At 51.4% G+C, this 25340-nt stretch overlaps 8 protein-coding genes across 8 annotated transcripts; 6 read left to right on the top strand and 2 right to left on the bottom strand.

The window, feature by feature from the left end:
* Window positions 1-512: 512 nt before the first annotated feature.
* On the bottom strand, window positions 513-2508 carry EDD37DRAFT_632634 (fungal-specific transcription factor domain-containing protein). The gene is made up of 2 exons (XM_062816746.1): window positions 1960-2508; window positions 513-1902 (listed from the first exon to the last, which is right to left on the bottom strand). Exons 1-2 carry the CDS (start codon window positions 2482-2484, stop codon window positions 808-810), a joined length of 1620 nt encoding a protein of 539 aa, XP_062669714.1. The 5' UTR covers window positions 2485-2508; the 3' UTR covers window positions 513-807.
* Window positions 2509-4335: 1827 nt separating this feature from the next.
* Window positions 4336-6222, top strand: EDD37DRAFT_632629 (putative disulfide oxidoreductase). The gene is made up of 3 exons (XM_062816745.1): window positions 4336-5304; window positions 5352-5648; window positions 5699-6222. The coding sequence occupies exons 1-3, from the start codon at window positions 4501-4503 to the stop codon at window positions 5843-5845; spliced, it is 1248 nt and encodes a 415-aa protein (XP_062669713.1). The 5' UTR covers window positions 4336-4500; the 3' UTR covers window positions 5846-6222.
* A 110-nt stretch (window positions 6223-6332) lies between these two features.
* EDD37DRAFT_632627 (MFS transporter, MCP family, solute carrier family 16, member 10) lies at window positions 6333-8600 on the top strand. The gene is made up of 3 exons (XM_062816744.1): window positions 6333-7107; window positions 7188-7323; window positions 7384-8600. The coding sequence occupies exons 1-3, from the start codon at window positions 6785-6787 to the stop codon at window positions 8329-8331; spliced, it is 1407 nt and encodes a 468-aa protein (XP_062669712.1). The 5' UTR covers window positions 6333-6784; the 3' UTR covers window positions 8332-8600.
* On the top strand, window positions 8577-11640 carry EDD37DRAFT_441295 (uncharacterized protein). Its single transcript, XM_062812762.1, has 5 exons — window positions 8577-9396; window positions 9450-10692; window positions 10744-11024; window positions 11092-11193; window positions 11249-11640. Exons 1-5 carry the CDS (start codon window positions 8821-8823, stop codon window positions 11333-11335), a joined length of 2289 nt encoding a protein of 762 aa, XP_062669711.1. The 5' UTR covers window positions 8577-8820; the 3' UTR covers window positions 11336-11640.
* EDD37DRAFT_441296 (FAD binding domain protein) lies at window positions 11641-13248 on the top strand. Its single transcript, XM_062812763.1, has one exon. The coding sequence runs from the start codon at window positions 11946-11948 to the stop codon at window positions 13227-13229; it is 1284 nt and encodes a 427-aa protein (XP_062669710.1). The 5' UTR covers window positions 11641-11945; the 3' UTR covers window positions 13230-13248.
* Window positions 13249-15827: 2579 nt separating this feature from the next.
* EDD37DRAFT_441271 (fungal-specific transcription factor domain-containing protein) lies at window positions 15828-17775 on the top strand. The gene has a single exon (XM_062812761.1). It carries the CDS (start codon window positions 15910-15912, stop codon window positions 17716-17718), a length of 1809 nt encoding a protein of 602 aa, XP_062669709.1. The 5' UTR covers window positions 15828-15909; the 3' UTR covers window positions 17719-17775.
* Window positions 17776-18604: 829 nt separating this feature from the next.
* Window positions 18605-22200, top strand: EDD37DRAFT_632616 (uncharacterized protein). Its single transcript, XM_062816743.1, has one exon. The coding sequence runs from the start codon at window positions 18911-18913 to the stop codon at window positions 21821-21823; it is 2913 nt and encodes a 970-aa protein (XP_062669708.1). The 5' UTR covers window positions 18605-18910; the 3' UTR covers window positions 21824-22200.
* Window positions 22201-22317: 117 nt separating this feature from the next.
* On the bottom strand, window positions 22318-24807 carry EDD37DRAFT_632615 (AMP dependent ligase). Its single transcript, XM_062816742.1, has 4 exons — window positions 24751-24807; window positions 24567-24695; window positions 23973-24489; window positions 22318-23923 (listed from the first exon to the last, which is right to left on the bottom strand). The coding sequence occupies exons 1-4, from the start codon at window positions 24788-24790 to the stop codon at window positions 22672-22674; spliced, it is 1938 nt and encodes a 645-aa protein (XP_062669707.1). The 5' UTR covers window positions 24791-24807; the 3' UTR covers window positions 22318-22671.
* Window positions 24808-25340: the final 533 nt, after the last annotated feature.

Below are 25340 nucleotides of genomic sequence, written 5' to 3'. Positions count from 1 at the left end.
TTGAGGTGGGAGGAAGTTTTAGTAATAGCATCCTTAGAGAGAAGGACAAGAAAAGAGGCTTTAATCAAGACGCAAACAAAGAATGCTTTCTTTCCTCCTCTGCTCTCTAACATACAACATACAACATACAACACTATGTCAAATGGCCAGGAGGTTCTCGATGTGACGCATGCGAAGTGCTGCCAATGTCCGGACATGTATGCAGTATCTAGGCTATAGCATAGAATTGAGTATTGAGTGTAACCCTTAAGCAGGCTGAGGAGAGAGTCGGCAGTCAATTTTTTTTGTTTTCTCCCCCACGCAAAGAGAGTGAGCGCACTTTACTAAGTAGGCTGTTTCGAAACCGGATTTGCACGAGGGCTCCAGGAGGCCCTGAACCAACCCGTCTTTGCACTGGGGGCCTGGAACTCGGGTCTGGATCTGGGCTTCGCAGTTCAGTTCAATTCAGTCTTAGTCCAATAATCTTCCAAGAAAAACAAAACATTGATTAGGCCTTAGCTCTCGAATGTTGTTGACACCCAAGGCAAAAGGCACGACCTTAGTGCAGCAGACAAGGCCGGGGGGTTAGGGCCAACGCCAAAGAATCAATACGCCCTCAAAAGACGCGGCTAGCCGTTGTCGGATGGCATTGCGGTGCAACCTTTACCACAATACCCTTTCCTGCCAAAAGGTCTTTGGATGTAAGTGGACCCAGGGGATATCTCTTAGTCCGCCCACAGTAACAGTTCTCCTTATGGAGGGAGGTACGATGGGCGTCGTCGAGTTGTATCTTATTAGATATTTTTAATCTAATCCATCCAGAGACCTCTACAAGCCATTGAAGCCTTGCATATCAAACTCCTCCACAATATTGCTCCAGTCTTGAAAATCCACGTAGTCGGGCATGCCCCAGTTCCAGTCCCCGCTCAGTCTGATGTCGGCAGGATCGCCCAGCTCGCTCGCCGCATGCGCCATCCCAAACCCCTCTTCCAGAGCCCGGTCATTATTCTCATCTGGTTTGGTCGCGTTGTACGTCTCTCGTATGCGCAGGGCCTTCCCCCTCAGCAGCTGAAGAACGGTCCACTTCGATCCCGGCTCGGTGACACGTGCGTGTGGCTCCGCGAGCTGAAAGGAGCGTTCGAGGGCATTCCACGCCCGCTCCGTGCTCGGCCCGTCCGGCTTCAGACAAAGATGCCAGAGCACGTATGTGAGGAGGTGATACTGTGTGTAGCTCCTCAAATACCAATGGAAGCCTCTCAGCAGCTCATCTGTTTGTAGCTGTAGGTACATCTCTAGAAGCCGGCAGGCCACTGTCAGAGTGTCTTCATTCGCGTCAAATGCGCCCTTCTTTACATGGCGGCGCTTTGTTGACTGCTGTTGCACGACGAACTCCAGCTTCGCGAGAATGATGGGTGTCAGGAGAGATATCGCCCGTTGTATTGGGATGTTCGGATTCAAGTGTCTAAGGTATCTGTCTTCGAGGCGGGTCCTCATATCTTTTAGGATTTGTGCTCCAGCTGATTCGCCGTGTATGCTGCCAGCAGACGCCACGGGCCTTCCGGTGATCTGCTGAATTATTTGGCCAATCTCTATCGTAATAAGGCTGAAGGTCATTTCGGCCCACATAGGTTTGGGCGCCGGCGGACCTTGCATGTCGGGGGACAGCTCGCTGTCATTTACGTTGACCGGTAAATGCGTGTCGCAAGATCGATCAACACTGGAGACAGCAATGCCGAGATCCTCTGCTGCACGCGAGTCCGCAGCACACAAATACCACCACACACGTCTTCGCATTTCCGATTCAAAGGGAGAGAGACGGAGGTTGCTGCCATCTCTGTGCAAACCAATGGACTGAGCCATTCGAAGAGCCAGGCCTGCGAGAGTCCAGCTTGATCGACCGGTATGAAAAGCACGGAGAGACGTCTATACATGGAACCGGATCAGCCTGCGTGCATCCCAAGGTAGGCTGAAGATACCCACAATGTATATTGTCATAGCCTGTAACGACCTCATACTTGGCGAGTCGAATATGTTGGCGCCTGCCAGACTATGCTCTAGTCCTTGCTTGAATCTAGCCAGGGTAGTGCCTCTATCCTGCCCGAATAAATTAACCGCATCGACAGTCGATAGACTAGTTGTTGCGGCAAAGTAGATTGCAAATAAGAGCGCATGGAGGTCATTCTCTGCGTCTCCCGGGTTGTTTATCGCGGTACAAATGGTGACTTGAACCGTGGGAACATGCAGGATCTTGATAATGGGATCAACGTTGTTGAGAAACGTTTGCCATAGTTGCAGGGCTTGCCACCTGCTTGGATGGCAGCTTTGCACGTCCGTCATGGATTGATTGAAGCCATGAAATATCCCTCTGAGGTCAGAGGATCGTGCCTCTCCGGCCCTGGTGCTATTGACACTAGGACCCGTCATCACCAACTGAAACTCTCGTTCCTGGTCAGTCGAGTGGTCAGCCCGTTCCTTCCGTATCCATGCATTCCACAGCAGCAACATACCTTGTCTAGTATTCGCGACAGTATACTTTCATTGATGTAGCGACTCGTGTCGCCATCCTGCACTAGCATCTCTTGAGGAGAGGATTCGGGAGACGTACACTCGCTGACGCTGTTCTCGGTGCGTGCAGTATTGATCTCCGAAGCGTCTCTGTGGTCCAGGTCCCGTGTTGCCGCGCCATGCGTGAATGCAGCGACTGTTCGCTCGAGCCGTGCAACGCGACTGCATATTTCGCCAATGGTCGTCCTCGGTGCGCGGCGGTGGTGCTGCTCGACTTCTGGATAGTAGCACGCAATATTGTTACGCACACAGTTCGAACACGGCGACCGCTTGTCACAGCGAATCTTGCGCCGATGGCAGGTAAGGCAAGACCGCGCGATTCTCCGATGCGGCGCCGACAAGGAAACGGGGGGCTCGGGAGGCGTCGAGGCCCTTCTCTGTTCATCAAGGGTGCCTCTGAAGGGAGCTTCACCTTCCATGCTGGGCCTGATCTGGCTGTGGGAGAGGATAATAGGGGACCTGTACCTGGATCTGGATCTGGATCTGAGCCTAGATATATCATAAATACAGTCGCGCTTAATTACTCAGCGGTGGTTGCGTCGGGAAAAGTGTCAAGTTTCAAAACTTCCCTGTCACGAAAAGCGCGCCAACTTGGATCCGGTAAGGGCGGTGAGGTCTTGGCCCCAGCGCCGGACCAGCGGATGCGAAAGACGGACATGGCCACATGCTTGCACGCCACGGACATGAGGATGAGTTAATGATCTACGCGGCTTCGGCCACGTTCACTAACTAGGTGATGACTTGGGTCGTTCCGTTCGAAACGGCTAGGAACGACAGAAAAGGGAAAATCATGGTGACCAGATAGCAGTAGGGCGGAATTCCTGCTTCGGTGCACTTTTGGGGACTTGCTGGGGCCGCATAATTGGCCAACCACGAGGAAATTCGTTGGCGATATCACATGTTGAGAGATCCATCAACGGCCTCGATGGTTTCAAGGAAGAATGCCCAAGGGGGCACATACGTTTCCATGGACCCGCAGATCAAGTATGCAGCGTACGATCTTCTGTATATCCTGGATAGCTCGTTGACAACGCATTACCTCCCCAGCCCCCGCAGCGTCTTCAGTCAAATATCGCGAAACTTGAAGCCTGGAGGTAATCTCGTCTTTTCGCTTGAGCATCCTGTGACGACAGCACCATCAGACCCATCATGAAAGAAAACCGAGAATGGCCAGGTACTTTGGCCGCTGGATCAATACGCTAACGAAGGTGTAAGTGTGACGAGCTGGCTAGGGTTTAGGGAAGTCCATAAGTACTATCAGCGCGTCGAGACATATTTGTCGTTGCTGGTCGAGAATGGTCTCGTCCTCGAAGCTTTTCGGGAATCATGGGACGGAACGGGCACCAGCTATACTCTTAATAAAAAAGCCAGGGCACAGGTCGGATTTACTCTCGTGGAAGCTGGAAAGCAGAAGACGGACTCGATGTGACGGTTGTTCACGGCCCAGGTTGGATGGGGAAGGCAGAAATGAAAGGGAAATGAGAGGGAAATGAAAGGTAAATTGGTCAGAGAAGAACGCGACAAGTGAAACAAACACATAGGGTGAAACGGCCACCATAAGCCGCAACCTAGATTGCAACGAGTATCACTGATTTCCACAAAGAGCAAAAACTTCTCATATCAAGCTGACACTGCAGGCGGAGATGTTTTGCCAGGGGGAATCTTATCTGACATGATCAGATTAGATGATGCAGTGACGCTGGGGCTGGCCCGGCTTCTCTCGGATCAGATAAACTCGCGTACAACCTGCTTACTAGTCCGAATGGGCTTTCAGGCTCAGCTGCCGATAGTGCACAAACCGACAACGTTGTCGGTGCGGCGCACCTAGAAGGCCGAGTAGGATTGGCATTCAGGAAGGACGTATGACCGCCGAGGAATGGAAAGTGTCAAAACTTCAAACATTCGCATTCACTTGATCTACCGTCCTCTTAGCATTCAGCGTCCGCTTCAGAAGCCATGTGGGAATCTATTGTTGTGTATACTAAGCTAATAGGCTACATCTTTACTATTGCGGTCCGAAATGTCTCGTCCTCAATTCGCTATGCCATCCACGCGAAAACCTACAAAGCAGTGCCGAAGCCCCTGAATGTGGTAGTCGTCGGTGCATCGTTTGCAGGATACCATGCCGCCAAAGTCCTCGCAAATTCTCTTCCTACGGGTTATCGAGTGGTTATCATTGAGAAGAACACGCACTTTCAGTTTTCCTGGGTATTTCCGCGGTTTTCTGTCGTCCCAGACCACGAACACAAGGCATTCATTCCATACGGGCCTTACTTAAAAAGCGCTCCTGATGGGTCCTATCTATTTCTTCAAGACAGCGTAATCGAAGTTGCCAGAGATGTGGTTCGGTTGAGGAGCGGGAAAGAGATTCAATACACTTATCTAGTGATGGCCACCGGCTCTCAAGGGGGCGTCCCCTCACGTCTGAATGCCGAAGAAAAGTCAACTGGAATGGATGTCCTCCGTGGGCTCCAAGAACGAATTCGGAATTCAAAGGACCTTGTCGTGCTCGGAGGCGGTCCTGCAGGGGTAGAGCTGGCAACTGATGCTAAAGAACACTACGCAACCAAGAACGTGACTCTGATCCATTCTCGAATGCAGCTGTTAAATGGGTTCGATCCTAAGTTGCATAACGTCGCCTTGAAAACGCTACATGAGCTTGGGGTCAATGTTATACTTGGTGAGAGGCTAGGAAACAAGGCTGCATTGGGTGACGAAGTGTCGTTGCATACGGGGCAGAAGATTCCTTGTGACTTGTTGGTATGTTGGCAGTACTCTCCCACTGAACTGCACTGACATCGTTTGAGGTGAAATGTATCGGTCAAACTGGGGCAACAAAGAGTATAGCAAACCTCACTCCGTCCTGTTTGACCCAGTCCGGTCACATCAAAGTTAAACCCACACTTCAAGTCACTGATCCAGCATTTCCTACGATCTATGCTGTGGGCGATGTCGCAGAGTTGGGTATAAACCGGAATTCCCGTGCTGCCATGCACCAGGCAACCGTGGCCGCCGAGAACATTGTGAATGCTATTCACGAGAAGCCCCAGGCTGAGTACCGATATGAATGGTGGCAGGACGGAATAGAGCTCACGCTCGGTCTTGTAAGTGTTCTGAATATGCGATTGCGGAAAAAGGATTCTGATTACTCTAGACCAAGACGGTAGTCTTTCTGCGGGTCGATGGTAGAGTTGCGCTCATGCACAAGAGTGGTAAAGAAATCGCCCTAGGCAGCGCCCGCTGTTGGAAGTTGTTGGGCGCAATGCCGTATGATGATCAACAGGAGTCAGATTCGACATAGGTGGCTTTGGTGACGAAACCCTGCCGACGACCCTCTTGGCTTAATGGCGAGGATGTGAATGGAAGGGGAGGAGGATATGTTGTATTGGCGAGAATGCCAGGCTATATGATTGAGAGTGATATGGTTGAGGGCAACGCTGGTGGAGGGAAGCATTTTCGCTGTCATTGCCATCGACAGCCGTGTAGGACTTTTTACGCATGACTCGGAACTTATTCAACGCCCCTGCATCTCAACTCCTCTTCAGATCAGAAGCTAGGCCAGTATGGGACCAGACGAGAATATATCTTCGTGTCAACTCACGTCAAGACTTTTCAACTTTTACCTAGAGTGAAAAGCAGTCGCATGGTTGACTGATTCACTGAGAGAGAGACAGCATTCGCTTGAAGGTATATACCGAATGCGCGTAGCGTGATAATCTTATCGAGATCTTATCAGATTTGATTACCTTTGACCTGTCTCCATAGATTCTTGGCACGGCGTTGGTCGTGTCGCCGATGCCGAATCAGCTCTCGGCCTCGGCGCATATATGATGTCCGCAAGTTAAGTGCCTCCAGGGTTGGAAAGGCGTGATTTAGCTCCAGCTCTACAGTAGCCGGAAGATAGTGACTCTTTGCATTCTTCTAGGCCTTGGACATCGGATCAGCTAGGCTTGAGCGACAACGCGGACGACTCGTGGCACCGATAGAAGGTAGCCAGTGGCAATCCTGTATCACGATGTTCCACGATGTTCCACAATATCCCGACTTTTCACGAATTAATCATATATCTCATGCTCGGTCGTAACAATTATCTGATCACCGAAGCTCTCGGCCCAAAGCCCCACCAAAAGGGGCTCACTGGGCAGCGCGCCGTGCTTCAATGCGAGCCAGGTCTCAAGGCACCGCCAGGCACGTCCGGACTACCCGGTTGACGCTGTAACATTTAAAAGAACGATCATTGATGGTCGAGGATCCCCATCTCTGGACGGCTTTTGCAACCAAGACCACCATCGAAGCTGTTTCACCACCAGGTCTACTGTATTCGAATTGTCCTGCAACAAACATGTCTGATAACGATGTCGAGAAGTCTGGGCAGCTGGAGCAACCAACTCCGGCTCCGCCACAAGAACCTCCCAATCCCTCTACACTAGGTGAAGAAGAGGTTTCCCATTCTCGAGCGATGTCAGTCCCCAGCTTTCCGGAAGGAGGAACGAGAGCGTGGACGACTGTGCTAGGTTGCTGGGCAGTAATGTTCTTCACCTTTGGCTACATTAATGCATTTGGGTATGTATATATCCTCCCCAGAACATGTTTCCGTCGCTGAGTCGAATCGTTCATTACTGACCATGAGATCTGTTGTTCAGTGTTTATGAGACGTATTACATCGCAACCACACACGAAACGCCGTCGACTATAGCTTGGATTGGTTCCTTTCAGTTTTTTGCCATGTTTTCCGCGGGAGTTGTGTCTGGTCCTATTTTAGACCGCTACGGTCCAGTCGTGGGTTCCCCATCCTAGCAGCCAGGGAGGTTTTCTTCTACTAATATCACCTGTCCATAGGTTGTGATCTGGCCCGCATCAGCCCTGTTCGTCACCTCTGTCATGCTCACCAGCGTCTGCAAGATGTACTACCAATTCTTGCTGGCTCAAGGAGTCTTGGGAGGCATATCCTGTGGACTGGTTTACGCGCCAGCCATCTCTATCATTGGTCACTACTTCCATGCGAGGCGAGCGCTAGCCATTGGAATTGCATCTTCAGGCTCCTCTCTGGGTGGCGTCATCTTTCCGATCATGATCAATCGACTTCTCTTCTCATCATCCTTGGGCTTTGGCTGGACGGTGCGGATCGTCGGTTTTCTTATACTGGGACTCTGCTTGCTGGCATGCTTAACCATCAAGCCCAGAATAGCTCCCAGAAAAGGTCCCCATTTTCTGCCAGCAGCCTTCAAGAACCTAACATACTCCCTTCAAGTGCTGGGGCTGTTTCTGGTGATCTGGGGCATACTTACGCCAATATTTTTCTTGCCATCATATGCTCAGACGCAGGGGATGAGCCGCAATTTGGCATGGTACACGATATCGATCCTTAACGCTGGTTCACTCGTTGGTCGCCTATCAGCTGGATTTTTATCTGCCTACCTAGGCGACCTCAACGTCCTCACTTCATCAAGCGGGATCTGCGGGCTCCTCATCTTTTGCTGGTATCGAATCCACTCCAATGCCGCGATAATCGTCTTCTCGGTGCTATTCGGAATGTTTTCTGGAGTGGTTGTCGGGATGTTTGCCTCGACTTTGGCACATACTGCGCCTCATCCCAGCCAGATAGGAACCTATATTGGCATGGCAGTAGGTATCTTGGGGGTTTCAGGCTTAACAGGCTCTCCGATCAGTGGAGCTATGATCGCACACTACGGAGGATATAATGAGGCCATAGGATTCAGCGGTGCTGTGACGATGGCTGGAACTGCGCTGCTTGCTTGCGCTCAGTATTCCAAAATGTCAAAATAGACTGTCAGGATTCGCGCAGGCACAAGACACCAGTCCTGCGGGCAGCACCAAAGGGGGAAGAGGAGTTATGTGGAATGGCCCATACTAAGGAAAGGGACAGGGCTGTGACTAGAAGATGCTCTGCTGGAACAAGTTTGCGGGTGAAGATACTATATTAGTTGGCTACTGGAAGGACAGAAACAGAAAGACGATTTAATACAAAGCGCCCTCTCCAAGACACACAGCGAGAATAAGTGTTGTCAGTGCGTTTGGGGGCCAAACAGAAAACCAGACTTCCTTACCTGGCCGATAGCCCCTGAGCCCCACCGCCTTTCGGGCTAATAGGGTGTGACCGGCTATAACTTGCCCAGCAAACCCCCTTCGACCGCCTGGCCCGCCCGCGCTCGGTCTTTTGTGCATCGGACAACTGCAACTCGACTTCAGCGTCAAACGCTCGCTCTTTTCCCACATGTCCACAACGGCCAGGTAGCACCAAAGACACGCGAAACAATGTCGACAGAGAATGGAGGTCGGGCCACATCGACGAGCCCGGGACGTGGCCAAGTCCCGGCCCGCAAGCGCCGAAGACCTGCCCTATCGTGCGAGCAATGTCGCAACCGCAAAGTTAAATGTGATCGCAACTTCCCTTCCTGTGACCGCTGCATTCGGATGGATCAGGCCCATGCTTGTGCTTACAGCAACGACGTCTTCTCGCGTATGGGAAGGAAACGCGCCAGTCCTCAAAATGCCGAATCTGACCACGCTTCTGCGCCAAATAACCGCTCGAGATTGCTACCACAACAAGCAGGAGCATCTCCGCTTTACAGGCCAAGGCAAGGGACAACCAATCCAGCAACGGCAGAGAGCCTTGCGAGGCCAATTCCAGCAGCGACAGACAATCTTTTAGAGGGGCTCCCTGATACTGATGCAGCTGTTGCGGGAGAGACTTCGACCCAAGTTACTAGACGTTCCATAAGGAGCGTACGAAGCATTTCATCTTGTATCGGTGGATCTATGTACTTTGAGGGGAGAGATTCCCAAACAAGGTTCTTTGGTCAGACGAATCCTATGAATATGTACAGCCAGGTACCTTTCTCATCCGGTCCTTCCGCACCCGAAAAGTCTACTCACAGTAACAGTTTGGAGAACTTCGTGCATATATCAAAGAGATCAAATCCGAAAACCCTACACTCATCAATCTACGCACAGAGTTTGAGGCTTTCCAACGTGATCGCAAGAAGGGGGTCAGTGATGGTCGCTCCTTAGATGGCCTGGTTCCTCCCCGCCAGACCGCCGACGAACTTGTCGCCCTTTACCTCGATTACTTTGAGCCAACCCACCGCGTCCTACACAAACCCTCATTCCGAAGGGAGTATGCGAGGTATTGGGGAAGTCCAGAGAGTGCGTCGCCGGGATTCGTAGCGCAGCTGTTGGCAATGATGGCAGCTGTGCTTGTCATGCACAACTCGAGCGCCGTGGGATCTTCCGGTATTGGACCTGCGGTTCGGGAGACCGCGCGTGAGTGGGTGAATGCTGCAGAGTCGTTCCTACAGAGACATACAAAGCGGCCAGATCTGAGGATTTTTCAGATCTGCTGCCTGTCGATCGTGTCGAGGAGGCTCAACGGGCTATCGGAGAATCAAGCATGGATCGCCACAGGTAGCCTGGTCAAAATGGCCATGTCCGCTGGCTACCACAGGGAACCCAGGGATTTGGCTAAGGTCTCTCCATTCTACCTTGAGATGCGAAGGCGGATATGGGCAACCATAGTCGAATTGGACCTTCAGGCTTCTATCGACCGTGGGATGCTCCCTTCGGTAAGAGAGGGAGATTTCAATACAACACCGCCCATGAATCTGAGCGACGACTCCATTGACGAGACGGTTTCAGACTTGCCGACGTCAGAACCTCTTGAAGTGGTTACTGATTCGGCGTTCCAGGCCGCCTTGACCACGTCCCTTTCGCTCCGGTTAAGAATCTGTGCATGGGCTAACAGTGCAAATATTGAACTGGATTACGAGGACGCCCTGAACATGGACGAAGAACTGTCACGACACCTAAATAGCATGCCGGTGTGGAGCTGCCCTACTGCAGACGATGCAAGCAACCAGCAGAGCCCTCATGCACGAGTACTTCTCCAGCTAGTACTGCGCCAGTATGTAATCCTCTTGCACACACCATTCGCGTCACTGGGGCAACATATATCCAAATACGCACACTCAAGACGAGTACGCCTCGAAACCGCGACCACCATTCTCTGTCAGTGTCAGGATATCCTGCAGCCCAGTACCAGCAACATGATACGATGTATCGTGCCAAGCGGTACTATCCAGGCTGCATTGGCAGTATGCCACGAGTTGTATATGAGCGATGCTGGATACGGTACGTAGCTCAACTGTCCAACTCGAGGAAATCTCAACTCATCGATGACAGCTTCCCCGCACATCTTACGGACAGTGCCCGCCTTTGCCGAGTCTCTAATAGGCCTTGCCGAAACAGCGTTGACCGCTATTGAAACACAACTGTACATGATTGGCAAAAAGGCGTCAGAGTTTTATCTCTTGACAATGGTCCTGTCGCTACTGAAAGCAAGGCTTTGGCCAACCACGGAGGAGGCCAGTCGATCAAAAGCGGTGGAGCAGATTCTGAGGATCGGTCAGCGGTTATACGCCTGGCAGATGCAGGCCGAGGCCGAGAAGACCCTGCGCCGAAAAGTGGGTGGCTGGCTGGCGCACTCCAGGCATGGCTATCCCTAGGTGACCAACTCTGACTCTTTACCAGATACCGCAACCGGCCATCAGCACGCCTCATCCCCCGGGATATTGCACCGCTGAGGCAACGACGAACGCATTGGCACAACAGGGACCTTCCACTACCTTCCAGGTTGGTATTTTTGCGAATTATACACACCGATTGCAGCTGACGCCCGCCCCGCTAGACAAACGAAGATTTCGGGATTCTCGACGCAGAGCTCGACGAGGATGTTTTTGGCGCTTGGAATGTGGAAGATCTCTTTGACTTCTGAGGTTGAAGAATGGACAGCTGTGGGCGAATATATTTTCCTGCGAAGGCTATCACTACTCCCTTGAGATGACCCTAGTTCTGTCTGTCCAACCCGGGCAAACAACTCCGCAGACGCTTGAGAACCGCGTCAAGAGGTCAAAGAATTTTACTCGGCCCGTCGGCCTATTCCAAAAACACCGCTCCAGGCTAAGCTCGGTGTTTTCGAAGATAAGAAGACCGAGCAAATAGCGTTCGGATCAGGAGGGACGTCCATCTAATCTAATCTGTGTCCGTCAAGACCCCCTTGATCTCTTCTTGTTCTCCAGGGCCCTGCATCTTCAATGGGTCCCTTTTTCAAGACGATCGCCAATACGTTTTCTTGCTGGGGGGTGGAATGCCTCCACTGGGCAAAGATGGTGGTTGGCTCTGCGCCCGTCGCCGCCACCTAGCCTAGCAGCTTCGGTTTTGGCCAAACTCGGTGAATTCGCGGAATTGCGCCCCTTCTTTGGGGGGCTTATCGTTTATTTAAGAAAAAGGGCTGTGGCTTTCTTCTACAAGAATCCCTTCTCAGATCAAATCGCTTTCTAATTCAACCAACAGCATCATAATAACCACGGGCACGGGGCCAAGCAATGAAAGTCCTCATCTGTGGTGGGGGCATTGCCGGTCCTGCTCTCGCCTTCTGGCTCTCGAAGCTGCCAGGTTACGACATCACGCTGGTGGAGCGCTTCTCCTGCCTACGCGCCTCGGGGCAACAGATAGATCTGCGGGGCCATGGTATCCAGGCCATGAAACGTATGGGCCTCGAGCAGGCTTACCGCTCCAAGTCTGTCAACGAGACAGGTCTACAGTTTGTCGACAGCTCCGGGCAACGGAAGGCCTTCTTCCCGGCGAACAAGACCGGAACGGGGTTACAGAGCTTTACCACCAATTACGAGATCATGAGAGGAGATCTGTGTCGTCTTCTGTACGACGCGACCAAGGACCGTGTCAGGTACCTCTTTGGCACTACCGTCGAGAGTTTTGAGGATGATGATAGGTCCATCAAGGTCCAGTTTACAGATGGGTCAAAGGACTGGTTTGATCTGTTGGTCGGGGCTGATGGCCAAGGATCCCGGATCCGGAGGATGATATTACCCCCTGAAAGTCCGGACCCTTTTCGCTCACTCCACATGTATATGGCGTATTTCACCATGTCTCACGAGGAAGGCGAGGAGTATGTGGCTACGGGCTACCTGGCGACCAACAAGCGCCTTCTTTTCACTCGAAGACACAGTCCCAACTCCATCCAGGCCTACATGGGATATGTCGACGACGACATGGAGCAACTGAAACATGTCATGAAGAGTGACGTTGGGGAGCAGAAGAAGGTCTGGGCCGAGCTTTTCCGGGATGCTGGGTGGCAGGCAGACCGGTTCATTACGGCAATGCAGGACGACTCGCTATCGAACGACTTCTTCACTCACGAAGTGGGACAGGTCAGGATCGACTCTTGGTCTCGTGGCAGGGTGGTTCTTCTCGGGGATGCCGCCTATTGCCCTTCGGCGGCGACTGGAATGGGCACCTCAGCATCCCTTGTCGGCGCCTATGTCCTGGCCGGGGAAATCGCTAAACACTTGTATCGTTCGAATGTAGTGGACGTCGGCGGCAATCCAGACGGTACTGGGGATCCTCTTCCTTCCGCATTGGCAGCTTACCAGAGACAACTAAAGCCCTTCGTGAGCCAGGTGCAAAACCTGGCTTCGGGCTTCTGGATTCCGTCGTCGCCTTGGGGCATTACTGTCTTCAACTTCCTCGTCGGCTTGGCTGCGAGGCTGCGCATCGACGCCTTGAGCAGATGGGTCTTCCGTGAGGACGTACGGGGTTGGGACTTGCCGGAATATCCAGAGTTGGCACGACTGGGCTTATCGAAGTGATTTGGCTCCGGGGCCGGGGTTGTCGCGAGTGAGGGTGTTATGTAGAGAATTTTTTATATCTAGCTAGAACATGGGAAGCAAACTCCGTTCTGGGCTGTCCTTCAGCCCGCCGAGATTGGGGCACTTGCTCATTCGTCTTTCGCGGTCGGCGACTTCGAGCGGTGAGGCTGGTGGGCCGGCTTAAGCGGTCGTGCATTGGATAGTGAAGCCATCTTTCGGTGGACTTCTGCATCTCAATTTCGGGTTAAGTCTCCCTACTGCCAATGGACGTACTTGCTTCGGTCAAGTTGTCATCCTAGGCGTAGATTCATGGGGGCGGTCGATAAGCCGGCTTTCGATGATGTTTGAGGTTGTTGCCTCGAAACTTGCCAGCGGTGCGGGAAGGCTGGCGCAGAACGACTGTTTGGTGCGTTTATATTGAATCATCGAGAAGGACATCTTCGAGTCAGTTTAAGCAAGTTCTGATGTGCAAGCGTAGAAAGAACCTCTTTTATAGAACAAAGCATGATTCCAGGTCTTTTTATATCCCTGTGAGGCAATCAAACCATCGTTTCTGCCGAGTAGCCTATTAAGATAGACTATCAAGATAGACTATCAACACAGCACGTGTTCGGGCAAGATATACTTTGTCTATAGTTTAGTCAGACTTCTATCAGATAAGAGATTATGATTATTGGCTTGCGTTATAAGCCAATCAATCAGAAGGACATGTCGCGGCTTCCAGTTGAACAAAGCCAGGCCCCAGAAGAATCGGACTCAAAGTTTACAACGCGCGCACAAGCAACAGCCGTAGGTGGACCAAATACCTGAGCTGCTCGACTACCAATTCCTCACAAGGCCGGGACACCAGTAATTTCTGGTACCCTCTTGGACGGCCCAAGACCTTCAGGATTCTGCACTAGGAAATCCATACCTTTTCTGTAAATAACATGATTGATTGATCTCCTGGGATCGAGTAACCCAGTAGTAGTCCTATGCCTGCACACCATTAGGCTTTCCATGTATCCGTGGGCGGAAGAATTCTCCGACCGGCGGCCCAGCCAAGTCCGCCGGAACCGCCGGAGATCGGCTCCTCGAGCTCGCAACCCTCTGTTGTCTTGGGTTCCGCTTAACCTGAGGAGTCCAAAGTACTCCGTTGAGTTTTTAGTTCCGAACTCGTCAGCAGATATCGATGGTTGCTTCTTTAGTAGAATGCAAAGACCAGCTGATATACTTCAACACTAAGAATGTCTAACTTCATGGTCAGGCTACAACAACAGCAGCGACATATTTCACAGTCCGATCACAGCTTGAACATGGATGCGACATTGGAGAACCGCCGAATTACCGCCATTTTCACAAGACGTGTAACTCCACGTGAGTACATCCCCAACGAGGAGCTCGCTACCTTAAATCTCAAGAATCGTTGCTAACTACTAGACTCGAGCATTAGTAGCCGGACCATATAGTTAAGCAATCCGAGCTGCTGGCTAAGTTTTGTGCTCGGGACAGCTTCCAATGGATATACAAGGGGTCCTGGTTACCGGGTCCATTGGGCGCAAGACGGAAAAATGCATTTCGAATTTCAAGGAAATCTTGGAAGAGGCGGGCAGTAATATTGAAAAAGTGGTCAAAACTATGGTAAGAAAGACTGAGGATCCTCCCTCTCCCTCTTATAAGAGATCCTCCTGGCCTAGCTCTCCTCGTGTCATTGTACATCTGCTCAGATCGAACACCATCCACTAGATAAGTCGCTATATCTAGGTGTACTTGTCCGATATGCAGCATTTTTCCGAGATGAATGCCGAGTACGAGAAATGGTTCTTGCACAGGCCCGCAAGAAGTTGTATAGCTGTTAAAACATTACCCAAAAACGCGGATGTAGAGATCGAGGCAATCGCTATAGCATAATTCGGTCGGAATGTTATTTAGTAGTTGCCATGAGCCAGGTACTCCTAGACGTCTTCTGTGGTCGCGCACCTCTGTGTACCCTTTTCACGTCACATCCTACAGTGGTATCTCAGAAAGTCTTCACTTGGTGGAGGATGTGGAAGGAAAGACAAGTTTCTTGTAAGGAGTTAGTTCCCTTTCCCCATAAGATATCTAAGGACTAGTTGTGGTGATAGCACGTTAGCTACAACACTCGATGCCCCTTCTTTATTTGATGAAGTGCCAGCTATCTTTCATGAGATTCAGAAAGCACAAACGCCGTGTTCTAAAAACGACTTGATGGAATGAAATCATTCTCCGAGTATGCTTGATGACATAGTTGTGGGATAGTGGGAATAAATGGGTCGAAGCACACGAAAGATTGGCTAATCAGCGTAGACCTCGGCAAGCTAGCAGATTTACGCGATCTTCTTGTCTTGACATCTTCGACGCTTGCCGAGCTGGTTTCTCCAATTAACTCTTCGTTCAAACGAAACACGACATTGCTTGATGTAGATTCAAGGAAATCCAGAGACCGACAAGTCACACTGTATGCCTTCTTAATGATGGTATCGTTCATCGCGGCCATCACCACACTTATCATCTGACCTCTGTCTGCACCACGTAGCCACAGTCTTTATCTGATTACAAGGCCACATTCTGAGTCATCATGTCTAATGCCAGCTTGACGAAACGTACTCAACGATCATGCGACGTCTGCCGCTGAAGAAAACAGCGATGCGTGGTGGACGACGGTTCCAATGGAGTTTGCATGCTTTGCAAGTTTCACAACCGGGATTGTACGTTTGGCGGCCCAAGGCGAAGACCCGGCCCTCCATCCTCTCAGTCGCCAAGGCAAATATCATCTTCAAGGTCCGAAGTCAGACTGGATAGCCTCACAGCTGGCTTAGAATCGTCCAACACGCACTGGCGTTTGATACGTACCAGACAAGGTCATGACGTGAAGGAATATGACCAGATGATGGAGCCTAGCATCATGAAGAAGACCTTGGGGTTGCTTAACACGCACCATTGTCGATACGCCAGCCCGGCTAGCTCCTTCAAGCCAGTATTTGTTGGTACCGCAACGAGTAGTGACTCCGACGAGACTGATGCCAGCACTACACGCCTGCGCTGGGTTTCCCCTACGGATGCTTTTCTTCTGATTCCCGACCTGGGTACTCCGGCGTACTCACAGGAGCGGGAGGATCTCGAAGCTATCGAGTCTCTGGTCCGGCCATACGGTCCAATGTTGGTCGATATATACTTCCGAGTGGTCTACTCCAGCTTCCCAGTGCTCCATCGGGCTGTCTTCGAAGAAAAGTATGGTCGATCTCCTTCCGAGTTTGCCCCAGCCAGCTTGGGGATCGTGTATTTACTTGCGGCGCGGCATTGGTCCTACCAGCCCTCCCTGCAAGACAGACCAATGCCCGATGTTGTTCAGTTGGAAAGCCTGACCCGGAAAAGCTTACAGGATGCAATGCGTTACCGTCCGAAGCTGTCCACGATTCAGGCCGGACTTCAGTTACTACAATACTCCAGCACTAACGCCGCCGAGTTGACTGCGCAGCTTGTCAACAATGCATACGAAATTGGCTTTCATCTCGATGCATCCCAATGGGACATCCCAGACTGGGAAAAGGCTCTTCGGAAACGATTAAGCTGGGCGATGTATATTCAAGACAAATGGTGCAGTCTCGAGGCTGAAATGCCTGCTCTCATCAACAGCTCTCATTGGGGCGTACGGAAGATCACCGAGCAAGATTTCCCGGACCAGCACGAATATGATCGAGAAGGAAGTTCTGATGTTGAAAAAGGTCGGCTGATATTCTGCCAGCTGATCTTTCTCTCAGAAATCCTCGGCGATATTCTGGACGACATTCTCTCGATCCGGGCGACAACAGAGGTTGCCGCCGCAGGTCCAAGCGGTCTGGAGCTTCTGCTGCAAACGACCAAACCTCTACAGATCCGCCTCCGGAAATGGTTCGCGGATCTTTCCGAGCTTTTGTCAATGGAAGTCTCCAACGTGAACAGATTGTCATCGGTAGGATCTTTACGCCTGGCATATATTGCCACGGAGATGGCACTCCACCGCCAGATCCTCCTGGCTCTCCCAATTTGCGGCGATTCTCATTTAATCCAGCTCTGCCAAAAGGCGGCCGCGGATCGATTCATTTTCGCCATCGACCTTCTCAAGTCATTGAAATCCAGCCACCTAGCCAGCTTCTGGTTTTCAATGGCAGCCCAAAGCTTCGCGTTAGCCGGTGAGTACGGCTGCTATGTGTACCTTGCCGAAAGTGATCCAAGTCGACGAGAGATCTATCATTTTCGCTTGAGGGAGCATCGATGGCTCCTCACAATGAATGCCAACAGCGGCGCTAAATTCATTCGGCAGGCGCTCAATAGCTTGGAAGTACCTTTCAAATGTCTCACAGACGTGGATATGACTGCAGAGTGCAACGTGGTTGATGGCGACCAGATGTCGGCTTTTGATGCGTCTTCCGCTGCAACTGGGACCTACGACTACGGGTCCATTTTCAATGACTGGCTTGATGATTCTCTTACCTCTTTTGAGTGGTGACGCACGACAGCGTGTACTGTAGAGGCTCTACTTGGATACTACGATCGAGAAAGCACTGCGCCGCATGGCTGATGTACGATTCATCCCCTCGGTCTAGTCCGCATACTGAGCAAATCACACGTCTTTCTCTGTTTCCCAGAGACAGCTGGCAAGACTTTGGAAGAGGTCGAGGAAATATTCCTGAGTGATACCAAGCCATGGAATACGCACGTCGATTTCCAGCGTGTGGTCCGTGAGGAACACGGTGAAATTGATCCAGAGAAGCGATTGAGCTATGCTCATCGCGAGCGCGACGACTCTGATGGCACCGAAGTCGGTCAGCACACGAACGAGGTCGAAAAGAATGAAGCCGCTTAAGCTGCTACTAGCGCAGGCTGGAGCGTTGAGGTCTCCTGAAATGCACGAGAAGAGCCTGTCAGATCAGAGTTAAGTGGAAGGTGTCATATTGAAGGAGGAGGATTGAGGACATCAAGTGATCTTTGTAGTGCTCCTGGATATTGTGGAGATTCATCGGCGGGAAAAAGGTTGACATCTCGGATTGAGTCACCCATCCAGTTGCTTGTTGGTTCTCATTGTTCTGTCAATGCCATCACCAGGCTGCCATCCGCTGTTTGCATTTCCATTGAGAAAACGGACAAAACGCCATGCCACCCTGTGATACAGTCACCTAAGACTCACTGCCAACAGGCAACGTTTCTGCTGACCGGTTTCCATGAGCCTGCCATTTTCTTTCAAATAGCAAGGACGGCTGGAATACGATGATGGGCCAACCTGTGTAGAATTCGTGTTGAAAAATGAGGATGACGGGATCCATCCTGCGTGTCTTAACTAAATTTAGGTGAGGGGTCGCCTGCCACGAGGAACCAAAAAGCCTATTTTCTTGGAGAGTGCCTCGCCTTTCGGCTACACGAGCTTGAATCGAGTTAGGCGTTGAACTTAGGTACTGTACCTTTGGTTATTTGCACGGCCAGTGACCATCAGCCCTGCGCTGCGCTGCTGCCAAAGAGTCGCCTGTTCCTTCGCCTGCTGGGACGATTCGGGCTGTTCATGCGCCGTTCTTTACACATCAGCTCGCACAGCAACAAAAACATGTTTAAACGGTCCTATGAGGCATGTATATAGGTGCACACGGAACCTCTGCGAGCGATCATAATACGGCACCTCATACCGAGATCATGACCTCGGTCATCCCATGGCTGCAACCACCTCGTCGCCCAGCACGGGCCTCCTCAATCTCGAAAAGGAACTCGTCTGTTTCATCTGCACCGAAATCCTTTACCAACCGCTCACTCTCATTGACTGCTTGCACACCTTTTGCGGCTCGTGCTTGAAGGAATGGTTCTCACATCAACACCGCAAAGCTACCCACTCTCACTCGTCATCCTCCGCCAGTCCCTACACTTGCCCAACATGTCGCGCTCCAGTAAAAGATGCTCAGCACAATGCCATGATAAATACGCTGTTGGACATGTTCCTTGTCGCCAATCCCTCCAAGGGCAGATCTCCCGAGGAGAAGGCTGAGATGTCTCAGGCCTACAAGCCCGGCGATGAAATAATGCCCAAGGTTGAAAGCCATAGAAGGAGGGAGCGACGAAGGCGCGACGACGAAGAGGCTTCTGGCAGGGAGCGAAGGCCGCAAGAGAATGACACTCGTATTAGTGGCGCACGGGGACAACAGCTACACCCCTCGTCCGCTGACAATAGACGTGCGCCACGTCAGGCAAGCAGCAGAAGTCGGGAGTCCAGAGAAAGGTCAGAAAGATCAGATGATTCTGCTCATCGGGACAGAGGACACAGACAACCTAGCGCGGATGCAGTTGTATCTCGACCTCGAAATGCTGGTTCTCCTGACGCTACTGATCGTTCATCCTTGTCTCCGCTAGCCAGCTCACCAAGACATCCAGATGCAGTGGAAGCCCGTCAGAGAGGTGCACGGACCGTGGCTCATCAAGCAAGTTTGCGATCTATCGTCAGCGCCTCTGAAAGTGGTACCGGCACCGGCGACAGCTTGAACGAAGCCCAGTTGATGCAGGAGATCCTGTCTGAGGGTCTTCTTGACGGCATCAACCTTGATGACTTGACTGAAGCGGAGCAGGATGAACTCAGCGAGTATATTGCGGAGCGGTATCGACAACTACACCCAGAGAGAGCTCGGCGAACACCATCAGACGAAAGTAGACACGAGATTCCACCACGAACTGCAGTTCAGCCTGTAGAACAACTCGAAGAAGCAGATCGTGTTCCTTGTGGCCCTCCAAGAGGCAATCAACGACGACCCATACAGCCGAGTCCGAGATCCAGTCGCAACGTTGTCATTGGTGGGAGTGGTGGTCGACCACCTACTTCATTCCCTCAAACTGGGATTGATCCTGCCATGACGATGCCTCAGGATGCGCGGCATCGACGGACGGCTTCTAATGAAAGTGGAAGGAGCGAACCTTCCTCAATGAGAACAGGTAGAAGGTCCGCTACAGACCTTGTCGACAGACCACAATCTAGCTCGTCAGGTTCAGGCCGTCCACGGCAGCTTTCGAACACAAACAGGGCCCAGACCGAACCTAGGAACGCCCCAAGGGTTTCAGAAGTTTGGCAAGCTGCTGGGCGGCAGATCGGTACGCCGGCACAGACTGAATCCCCTGGTCCGCAATCGCTCACACCTGATCATGTCGGCCCTATGATGTCCGGCGTCAACAATGCTCCAGTCCCTACAGTGATGGCAGGATTAGATTCCGCTACGTCGACGCATGAGTGGGCGACATCGTTGATGCCGACTGGCTCAAGAAATATTGAACAACCCGCGGTCTCATGTGCGCACTGTTCGCGTGCAAACATAGAGTATGAAGTGCATAGGCATTGCGCCGCTTGCGATCTGGATCTTTGCCTACGTTGTTACAGAGCTGGCCGTGGCTGCAATCACTGGTTCGGATTTGGACACGCGGCCATGGTCAAATTTGAAGCGTCACATACTGCTAGAAGCAGCCAAGCTATTGAGCTGCCTCACATTCTTGTCGGCCGCCAATATCAGAAGATAGCATCGAGGACGGGTGGAAATAGCAGGAACGGAACAAGTACGTCCTCCGTTGCCACAGTACCCCCTCAGGAGGGCAATTTTTGTGATCGATGCGGTGCATTTGCCAATGACTGCTTCTGGGCTTGTGATGTCTGCAACGATGGTGAGTGGGGCTTTTGCAAAGACTGTGTCAACACGAACCATTGTTGTCGACACCCTTTATTGCCTGTTGCTCACAAATCATATGCTCCTGGAAACTTTACACAACAAGTACACAACACAACACAAGCTAGTTCTATGGCAATGAGCCCATACAATGCCAGGATTCGAGCATCATCACCTGCACATAGTGCGCCATCCAGTGCGAATTCAACGAACGGTCCAGCTTCGAGTCACCGCGCGGATTTTGTATCGTTGATCATTACAACACATTGTGACGATTGCTCGAGGTCGATCTCTCCAGAGGAGATGCGGTATCACTGCCCCGCCCATCCCACGCCGTCACCGGACAAGCCTGAACAGAAGGGCGATTTCGATCTTTGCAACAATTGCTACCTGAATCTCGTCAATACACGGCAAATCAAGCGTGAAGATGGCCCTGACGGCTGGCGTCTTTGCCCCAGTGGACACCGCATGGTTGCTGTAACTTTTGAGCAAAACAAAGATGACGACCAACGCAGAACCATCGCTCGAGACATGGTTGGAGGGACTAAGACGACAGAAGCAGACATCGCTGCATGGAAGCTTGCGAAAGCACAGCTCAACGAACCTCGTATCGAAGATACATCAAGGAACCTCCACAGCAGAGGCCAGTGGACATGGCGAGAAGATCCATCTGGTGGGAGACGTGCCACTCGAGCCAGGACCGCAACACTTTCATCCTCATCAAACTTCCCGCCAGACGGTGGCATAGGCAAGGTCTGTCGTGCACTTTGGAGCTATTACCCTGAAGAGGGTGAGGATGGAAAAGGCGAGTTGATGTTCCCGAAACATGCCGATGTGCGCGAGGTCGAAGAAGTTAACGAGGAGTGGTGGTTTGGAGTGTACGCTGGAGACCAAGGTGTCTTCCCCGCTGTTTATGTCAGGGAGTCATGAACTTGAACCCACGTTGAAAGGCAGATGATTGAATCTGCGGAAAGATCTGGAGCATCGAAGTCGAAATGCTCGGGATTTCAATAATGAGGCATACAAGTACGGATAATGGCGGACCAGGTTACACGACTATACGAAGACCATGTTCAACGGATTCCACAGGCACAGGTTCCACAAACGGCACATGAGATATGATATATATACCCTTCTATTCTCCTGGATTACCAAAATAAATCTCCTCAAGTTTTCTACTGGTCAGGCATCTTGAGGAAATGGCGGTATTCCATATAGGTTCATAGCGCAATGCAAGCCATCGATTAGTTCCAATGGGTCGGCCTTCGCATTCATCACCCCAGTAGTCGACCATCTCCAAGTAATTCGCCTGGTGAGACTTGCTCTTCTACGATGACAGCCTCGTGAGTCTTGGCAAGGCTGGGTCTCCTTTTCTGCCTCACACTCCGTCGGCCAGGCAGCATCTTTACCAAACCACCGGTACCGTACCAAGGTCAACCAAGAGAAAATCAAGAACATGTTTTACAGCCGCACATATACTCCCAACAATCCGAGAATCAAACGCAAAAGGCCTAGATTTGAGGACGATTGCGGGTGGCCGAGCTCCCTAGCCATCTCAATAAGGGGATAAGCAAAAAAAAAAGTCCATAGTTATTAGTCCCCGGAAAGAACCTCCCTTAAGGGGGTTTCACTTCCCATCAACCAGATTCCAACATCTGTTTGATGGAAAAAGTTTTTGTCCTTCATGGGGTTCGAACCTCACAAAGGTCACTATTTTTTGTCGCGTACCTTTTTTTGGTGCTGCGGGTCGTACTTATCCTCTGGTTCTTCTACTGAAGTTAAAGCCGAGCATGCCCCTTCTGCAATGCCTCCCACTCATTCCGCCCAAAGTCCACGTAACCTTCTCCTCCTTGTCGAACCCAAAGCAATCGATCTCTCTCACCACTGCCTGTGACCTTCTTCCCCAACATATCGGGGTCAACACCCTCCTCCCTCAGTGGAGTCTTGTTCTGTTTATTATTATGACTGATAACACTAGACTCGATCACACGAATGAAGATTGGGACGGCGTATCGGGGCAGATGCTTCCTCGCATGTGCCAGGAGGCCGTTGAAATTGAAGCTGGATGAGTGTCCTTCCTCGATAAGGATGGCAGCGCAGCCAGCTCGGCCATCGTGGTTCGGAACTAACACCCCATAGACGTTTGCCTCGACGACGCCAGGATACCGACCGAGGACTTCGGAGACCTCGGCCGTGGAGACGTTTTCGGACTTCCAGCGGAAGGTATCGCCCAGTCGGTCCATGAAGAACCAACGGCCATCATCGAGGCGTCGGAGAGCGTCACCGGTGCGGTAGTACAAATCGCCTTTCTGGAAGACGTTGCGGACATATTTCTTCTCGGTTGCTTCGGGTGCGTTCCAGTATCCCTGAAAGTCGGCTTCGCTCTTGAGTTTGACAAGGATTTCGCCACCTTCATTGTATGAATTCCGCTTGGCGAAACCGGTCTTGGGATCGCGATACATGTCGCCCGTTTCGTGATTGACGGCGACGGGGACATATGTGTTGTGGTAGCGATTACGGGAGATGACACCGTGATGGCCGACAGATCCGACCAAGTAGCCATGCGGGTCACGGACCCAGTTCACGACGTTGAAGAGGCCTTCGGACGAGCTGAAGAACTCGCCTACCTCAGGGACATTGAAACGCTCTTGAAAACGGGTCCAGACCTCTGGTCGTAGGCCGTTACCGTACATTCCTCTTACCCTGTGTGTGGTATCGTAGGGCCCCGGTGGTGCGGCAAGGAGGTAACGCGCGGTCTCGCCAACGTATATGAAGAGGGTGGAGTCTGAATCGTGGATGTCTTTCCAAAAGTTTGAGACGGAGAATCTCCGTCCGATTGCCATCGAGACACCTGATAGCAGGCATCCTAGGGCGCCCGCTCCACCGGTCGCATGATACGATGGCATGCAGATGTACCACCTGTCGCCATTGGGCCCGGGCTTTTGATCCATCCTGTTGGCCCTGGCTGGGATATAGAGCCACGTTCGTTTGAGAGTATACGAGCAGCCTTTGGGAAAGCCGGTTGTACCACTTTACGATCTGTCAACGTCCTGACTGAAGTTAGGAAAGTTATTCATACCTCGTATAGAATAGACCCATTGGGTCGCTCCCCTTTGTGCCGTGCCTATACGATTTCTCCGGCTCCTTCGCGGGTAGAGATGAGACCTCCCGTCGCTTTGCTTCATCCAGGATAATTATTTGCATCTTCAGTTGTCCTTGAATGCGGTCTCTTGTCTCATTGATACGCTGTTGGCACGCCTCATCGTCATCAGCGATCATAGTGTGTGCTCCACTCACTTGCAGGCAATGCACCAACGCATCCCCGGTCAAGTTATAATTTATCATGGCTGGTGCACATCCTATGCTGAATAGTGCAAGCCAGATAATCATAAACTCAGGACGATTGGTCAGATAGACCGCAACGAGCTGGCCTCGTTGGACACCCACAGATATCAGATGTTGGGCGTAACGGCATGCCGCGTCGAAGGTTTCTTGCCATGTATAGATGCCATCGCGAGACCAGAGACATGTAGCATTTGGCCATTCATTGACGCGGCCGGAAAACTGATACCACAGAGAGATTCTGTCTTCCTTGGCTAGACGTTCGAGTGATCATATTAGAAAGTGCTCCAAGTTGTGGATTCGGGATGTTTAGATGAAAAGGTGTACATACCAACTTTTTGGAACAACTTCACGCCCAGTCGCTGCTTGTGCAACACCTTGAGGTCTTTCAAGAGATGGAATCGCCCATCGAGATAGTGGGCTAATGCAGTCGTACCTGCTACGGCGGCCGCTGTGGTAACTATGGCACATTCGTCAGTTTCTGTCTTCTAGCTATCGGCACACGGTTGCCCCACCAAGAGCCATGGATAAAAGTATGCCTGGTCTACATGGCATAGAGTCTTCCAAATTACGATAATACGGGCATATTGGAGGAGGTCTCAATATCAAACCGAAGTCTTCGAAGACTATTGGCCTCATCCCCGCATCTGTATGCCTCGGACATACAACTTCCCTGCATTGTGTTCGGAGTATTCCCTTACTAGACCTTACATGGGATAAATGATCGAATTACATGGTCTGATCTACTCGTGGGCTCCAAGGTGTTTCAGTCATTCCAATGAAGACCACAAATGCAACAGGAAAGGCGTCTACCCGGATTATGAAGGCATCCACAATTGTGGCGAGCTAGCGAAGAAGCTACCTAAGTACCGAAAATATTGTCCCATATCATCATTTTCAAAGACGTAGAGTTTCAGGCAATCTCTGAAATGAACCAGGGTGCCCTTGCTAGGAGAATGAATGTGGTCTAGACTTGAAGGGTGTACATAGAGTTGAAAAATTCCTGGAAAAGGCTCAGAATAGAATGATTGTATTGAGTAGAATACATACTACTTGAGACCTGCTCAGAAGTACAAAACAATTCTCTCGTACCCAAAAGATCCAA

The sequence above is a fragment of the Exophiala viscosa genome (assembly GCF_022695815.1).
Source record: "Exophiala viscosa unplaced genomic scaffold EDD37scaffold_6, whole genome shotgun sequence".
Lineage (NCBI taxonomy): Eukaryota > Fungi > Ascomycota > Eurotiomycetes > Chaetothyriales > Herpotrichiellaceae > Exophiala > Exophiala viscosa.
The sequence above is the reverse complement of the archived record's forward strand: the minus strand, read 5'-3'. Positions and strand labels throughout refer to the sequence as shown.

What these genes read in the sequence shown, in the direction of transcription:
- EDD37DRAFT_441296 (XM_062812763.1), top strand. Translation starts at nt 11,946, where the DNA reads ATGAAAGTCCTCATCTGTGGTGGGGGCATTGCCGGTCCTGCTCTCGCC.
- EDD37DRAFT_632616 (XM_062816743.1), top strand. Translation starts at nt 18,911, where the DNA reads ATGGCTGCAACCACCTCGTCGCCCAGCACGGGCCTCCTCAATCTCGAA.
- EDD37DRAFT_632615 (XM_062816742.1), bottom strand. Translation starts at nt 24,790, where the DNA reads ATGCCATGTAGACCAGGCATACTTTTATCCATGGCTCTTG. An exon ending in GAAGTTGTTCCAAAAAGTTG is followed by an intron (nt 24,490 to 24,566) that starts GTATGTACACCT and finishes TCGAACGTCTAG; the next exon opens with CCAAGGAAGACAGAATCTCT. An exon ending in ATGGGTCTATTCTATACGAG is followed by an intron (nt 23,924 to 23,972) that starts GTATGAATAACT and finishes CAGATCGTAAAG; the next exon opens with TGGTACAACCGGCTTTCCCA.
- EDD37DRAFT_632629 (XM_062816745.1), top strand. Translation starts at nt 4,501, where the DNA reads ATGTGGGAATCTATTGTTGTGTATACTAAGCTAATAGGCTACATCTTT. An exon ending in AGATTCCTTGTGACTTGTTG is followed by an intron (nt 5,305 to 5,351) that starts GTATGTTGGCAG and finishes ACATCGTTTGAG; the next exon opens with GTGAAATGTATCGGTCAAAC. An exon ending in TAGAGCTCACGCTCGGTCTT is followed by an intron (nt 5,649 to 5,698) that starts GTAAGTGTTCTG and finishes TGATTACTCTAG; the next exon opens with ACCAAGACGGTAGTCTTTCT.
- EDD37DRAFT_632634 (XM_062816746.1), bottom strand. Translation starts at nt 2,484, where the DNA reads ATGTTGCTGCTGTGGAATGCATGGATACGGAAGGAACGGGCTGACCAC. An exon ending in AGGCTATGACAATATACATT is followed by an intron (nt 1,903 to 1,959) that starts GTGGGTATCTTC and finishes TTCCATGTATAG; the next exon opens with ACGTCTCTCCGTGCTTTTCA.
- EDD37DRAFT_441271 (XM_062812761.1), top strand. Translation starts at nt 15,910, where the DNA reads ATGCTTTGCAAGTTTCACAACCGGGATTGTACGTTTGGCGGCCCAAGG.
- EDD37DRAFT_441295 (XM_062812762.1), top strand. Translation starts at nt 8,821, where the DNA reads ATGTCGACAGAGAATGGAGGTCGGGCCACATCGACGAGCCCGGGACGT. An exon ending in TATGAGCGATGCTGGATACG is followed by an intron (nt 10,693 to 10,743) that starts GTACGTAGCTCA and finishes CATCGATGACAG; the next exon opens with CTTCCCCGCACATCTTACGG. An exon ending in AGAAGACCCTGCGCCGAAAA is followed by an intron (nt 11,025 to 11,091) that starts GTGGGTGGCTGG and finishes ACTCTTTACCAG; the next exon opens with ATACCGCAACCGGCCATCAG.
- EDD37DRAFT_632627 (XM_062816744.1), top strand. Translation starts at nt 6,785, where the DNA reads ATGGTCGAGGATCCCCATCTCTGGACGGCTTTTGCAACCAAGACCACC. An exon ending in GGCTACATTAATGCATTTGG is followed by an intron (nt 7,108 to 7,187) that starts GTATGTATATAT and finishes TCTGTTGTTCAG; the next exon opens with TGTTTATGAGACGTATTACA. An exon ending in TAGACCGCTACGGTCCAGTC is followed by an intron (nt 7,324 to 7,383) that starts GTGGGTTCCCCA and finishes ACCTGTCCATAG; the next exon opens with GTTGTGATCTGGCCCGCATC.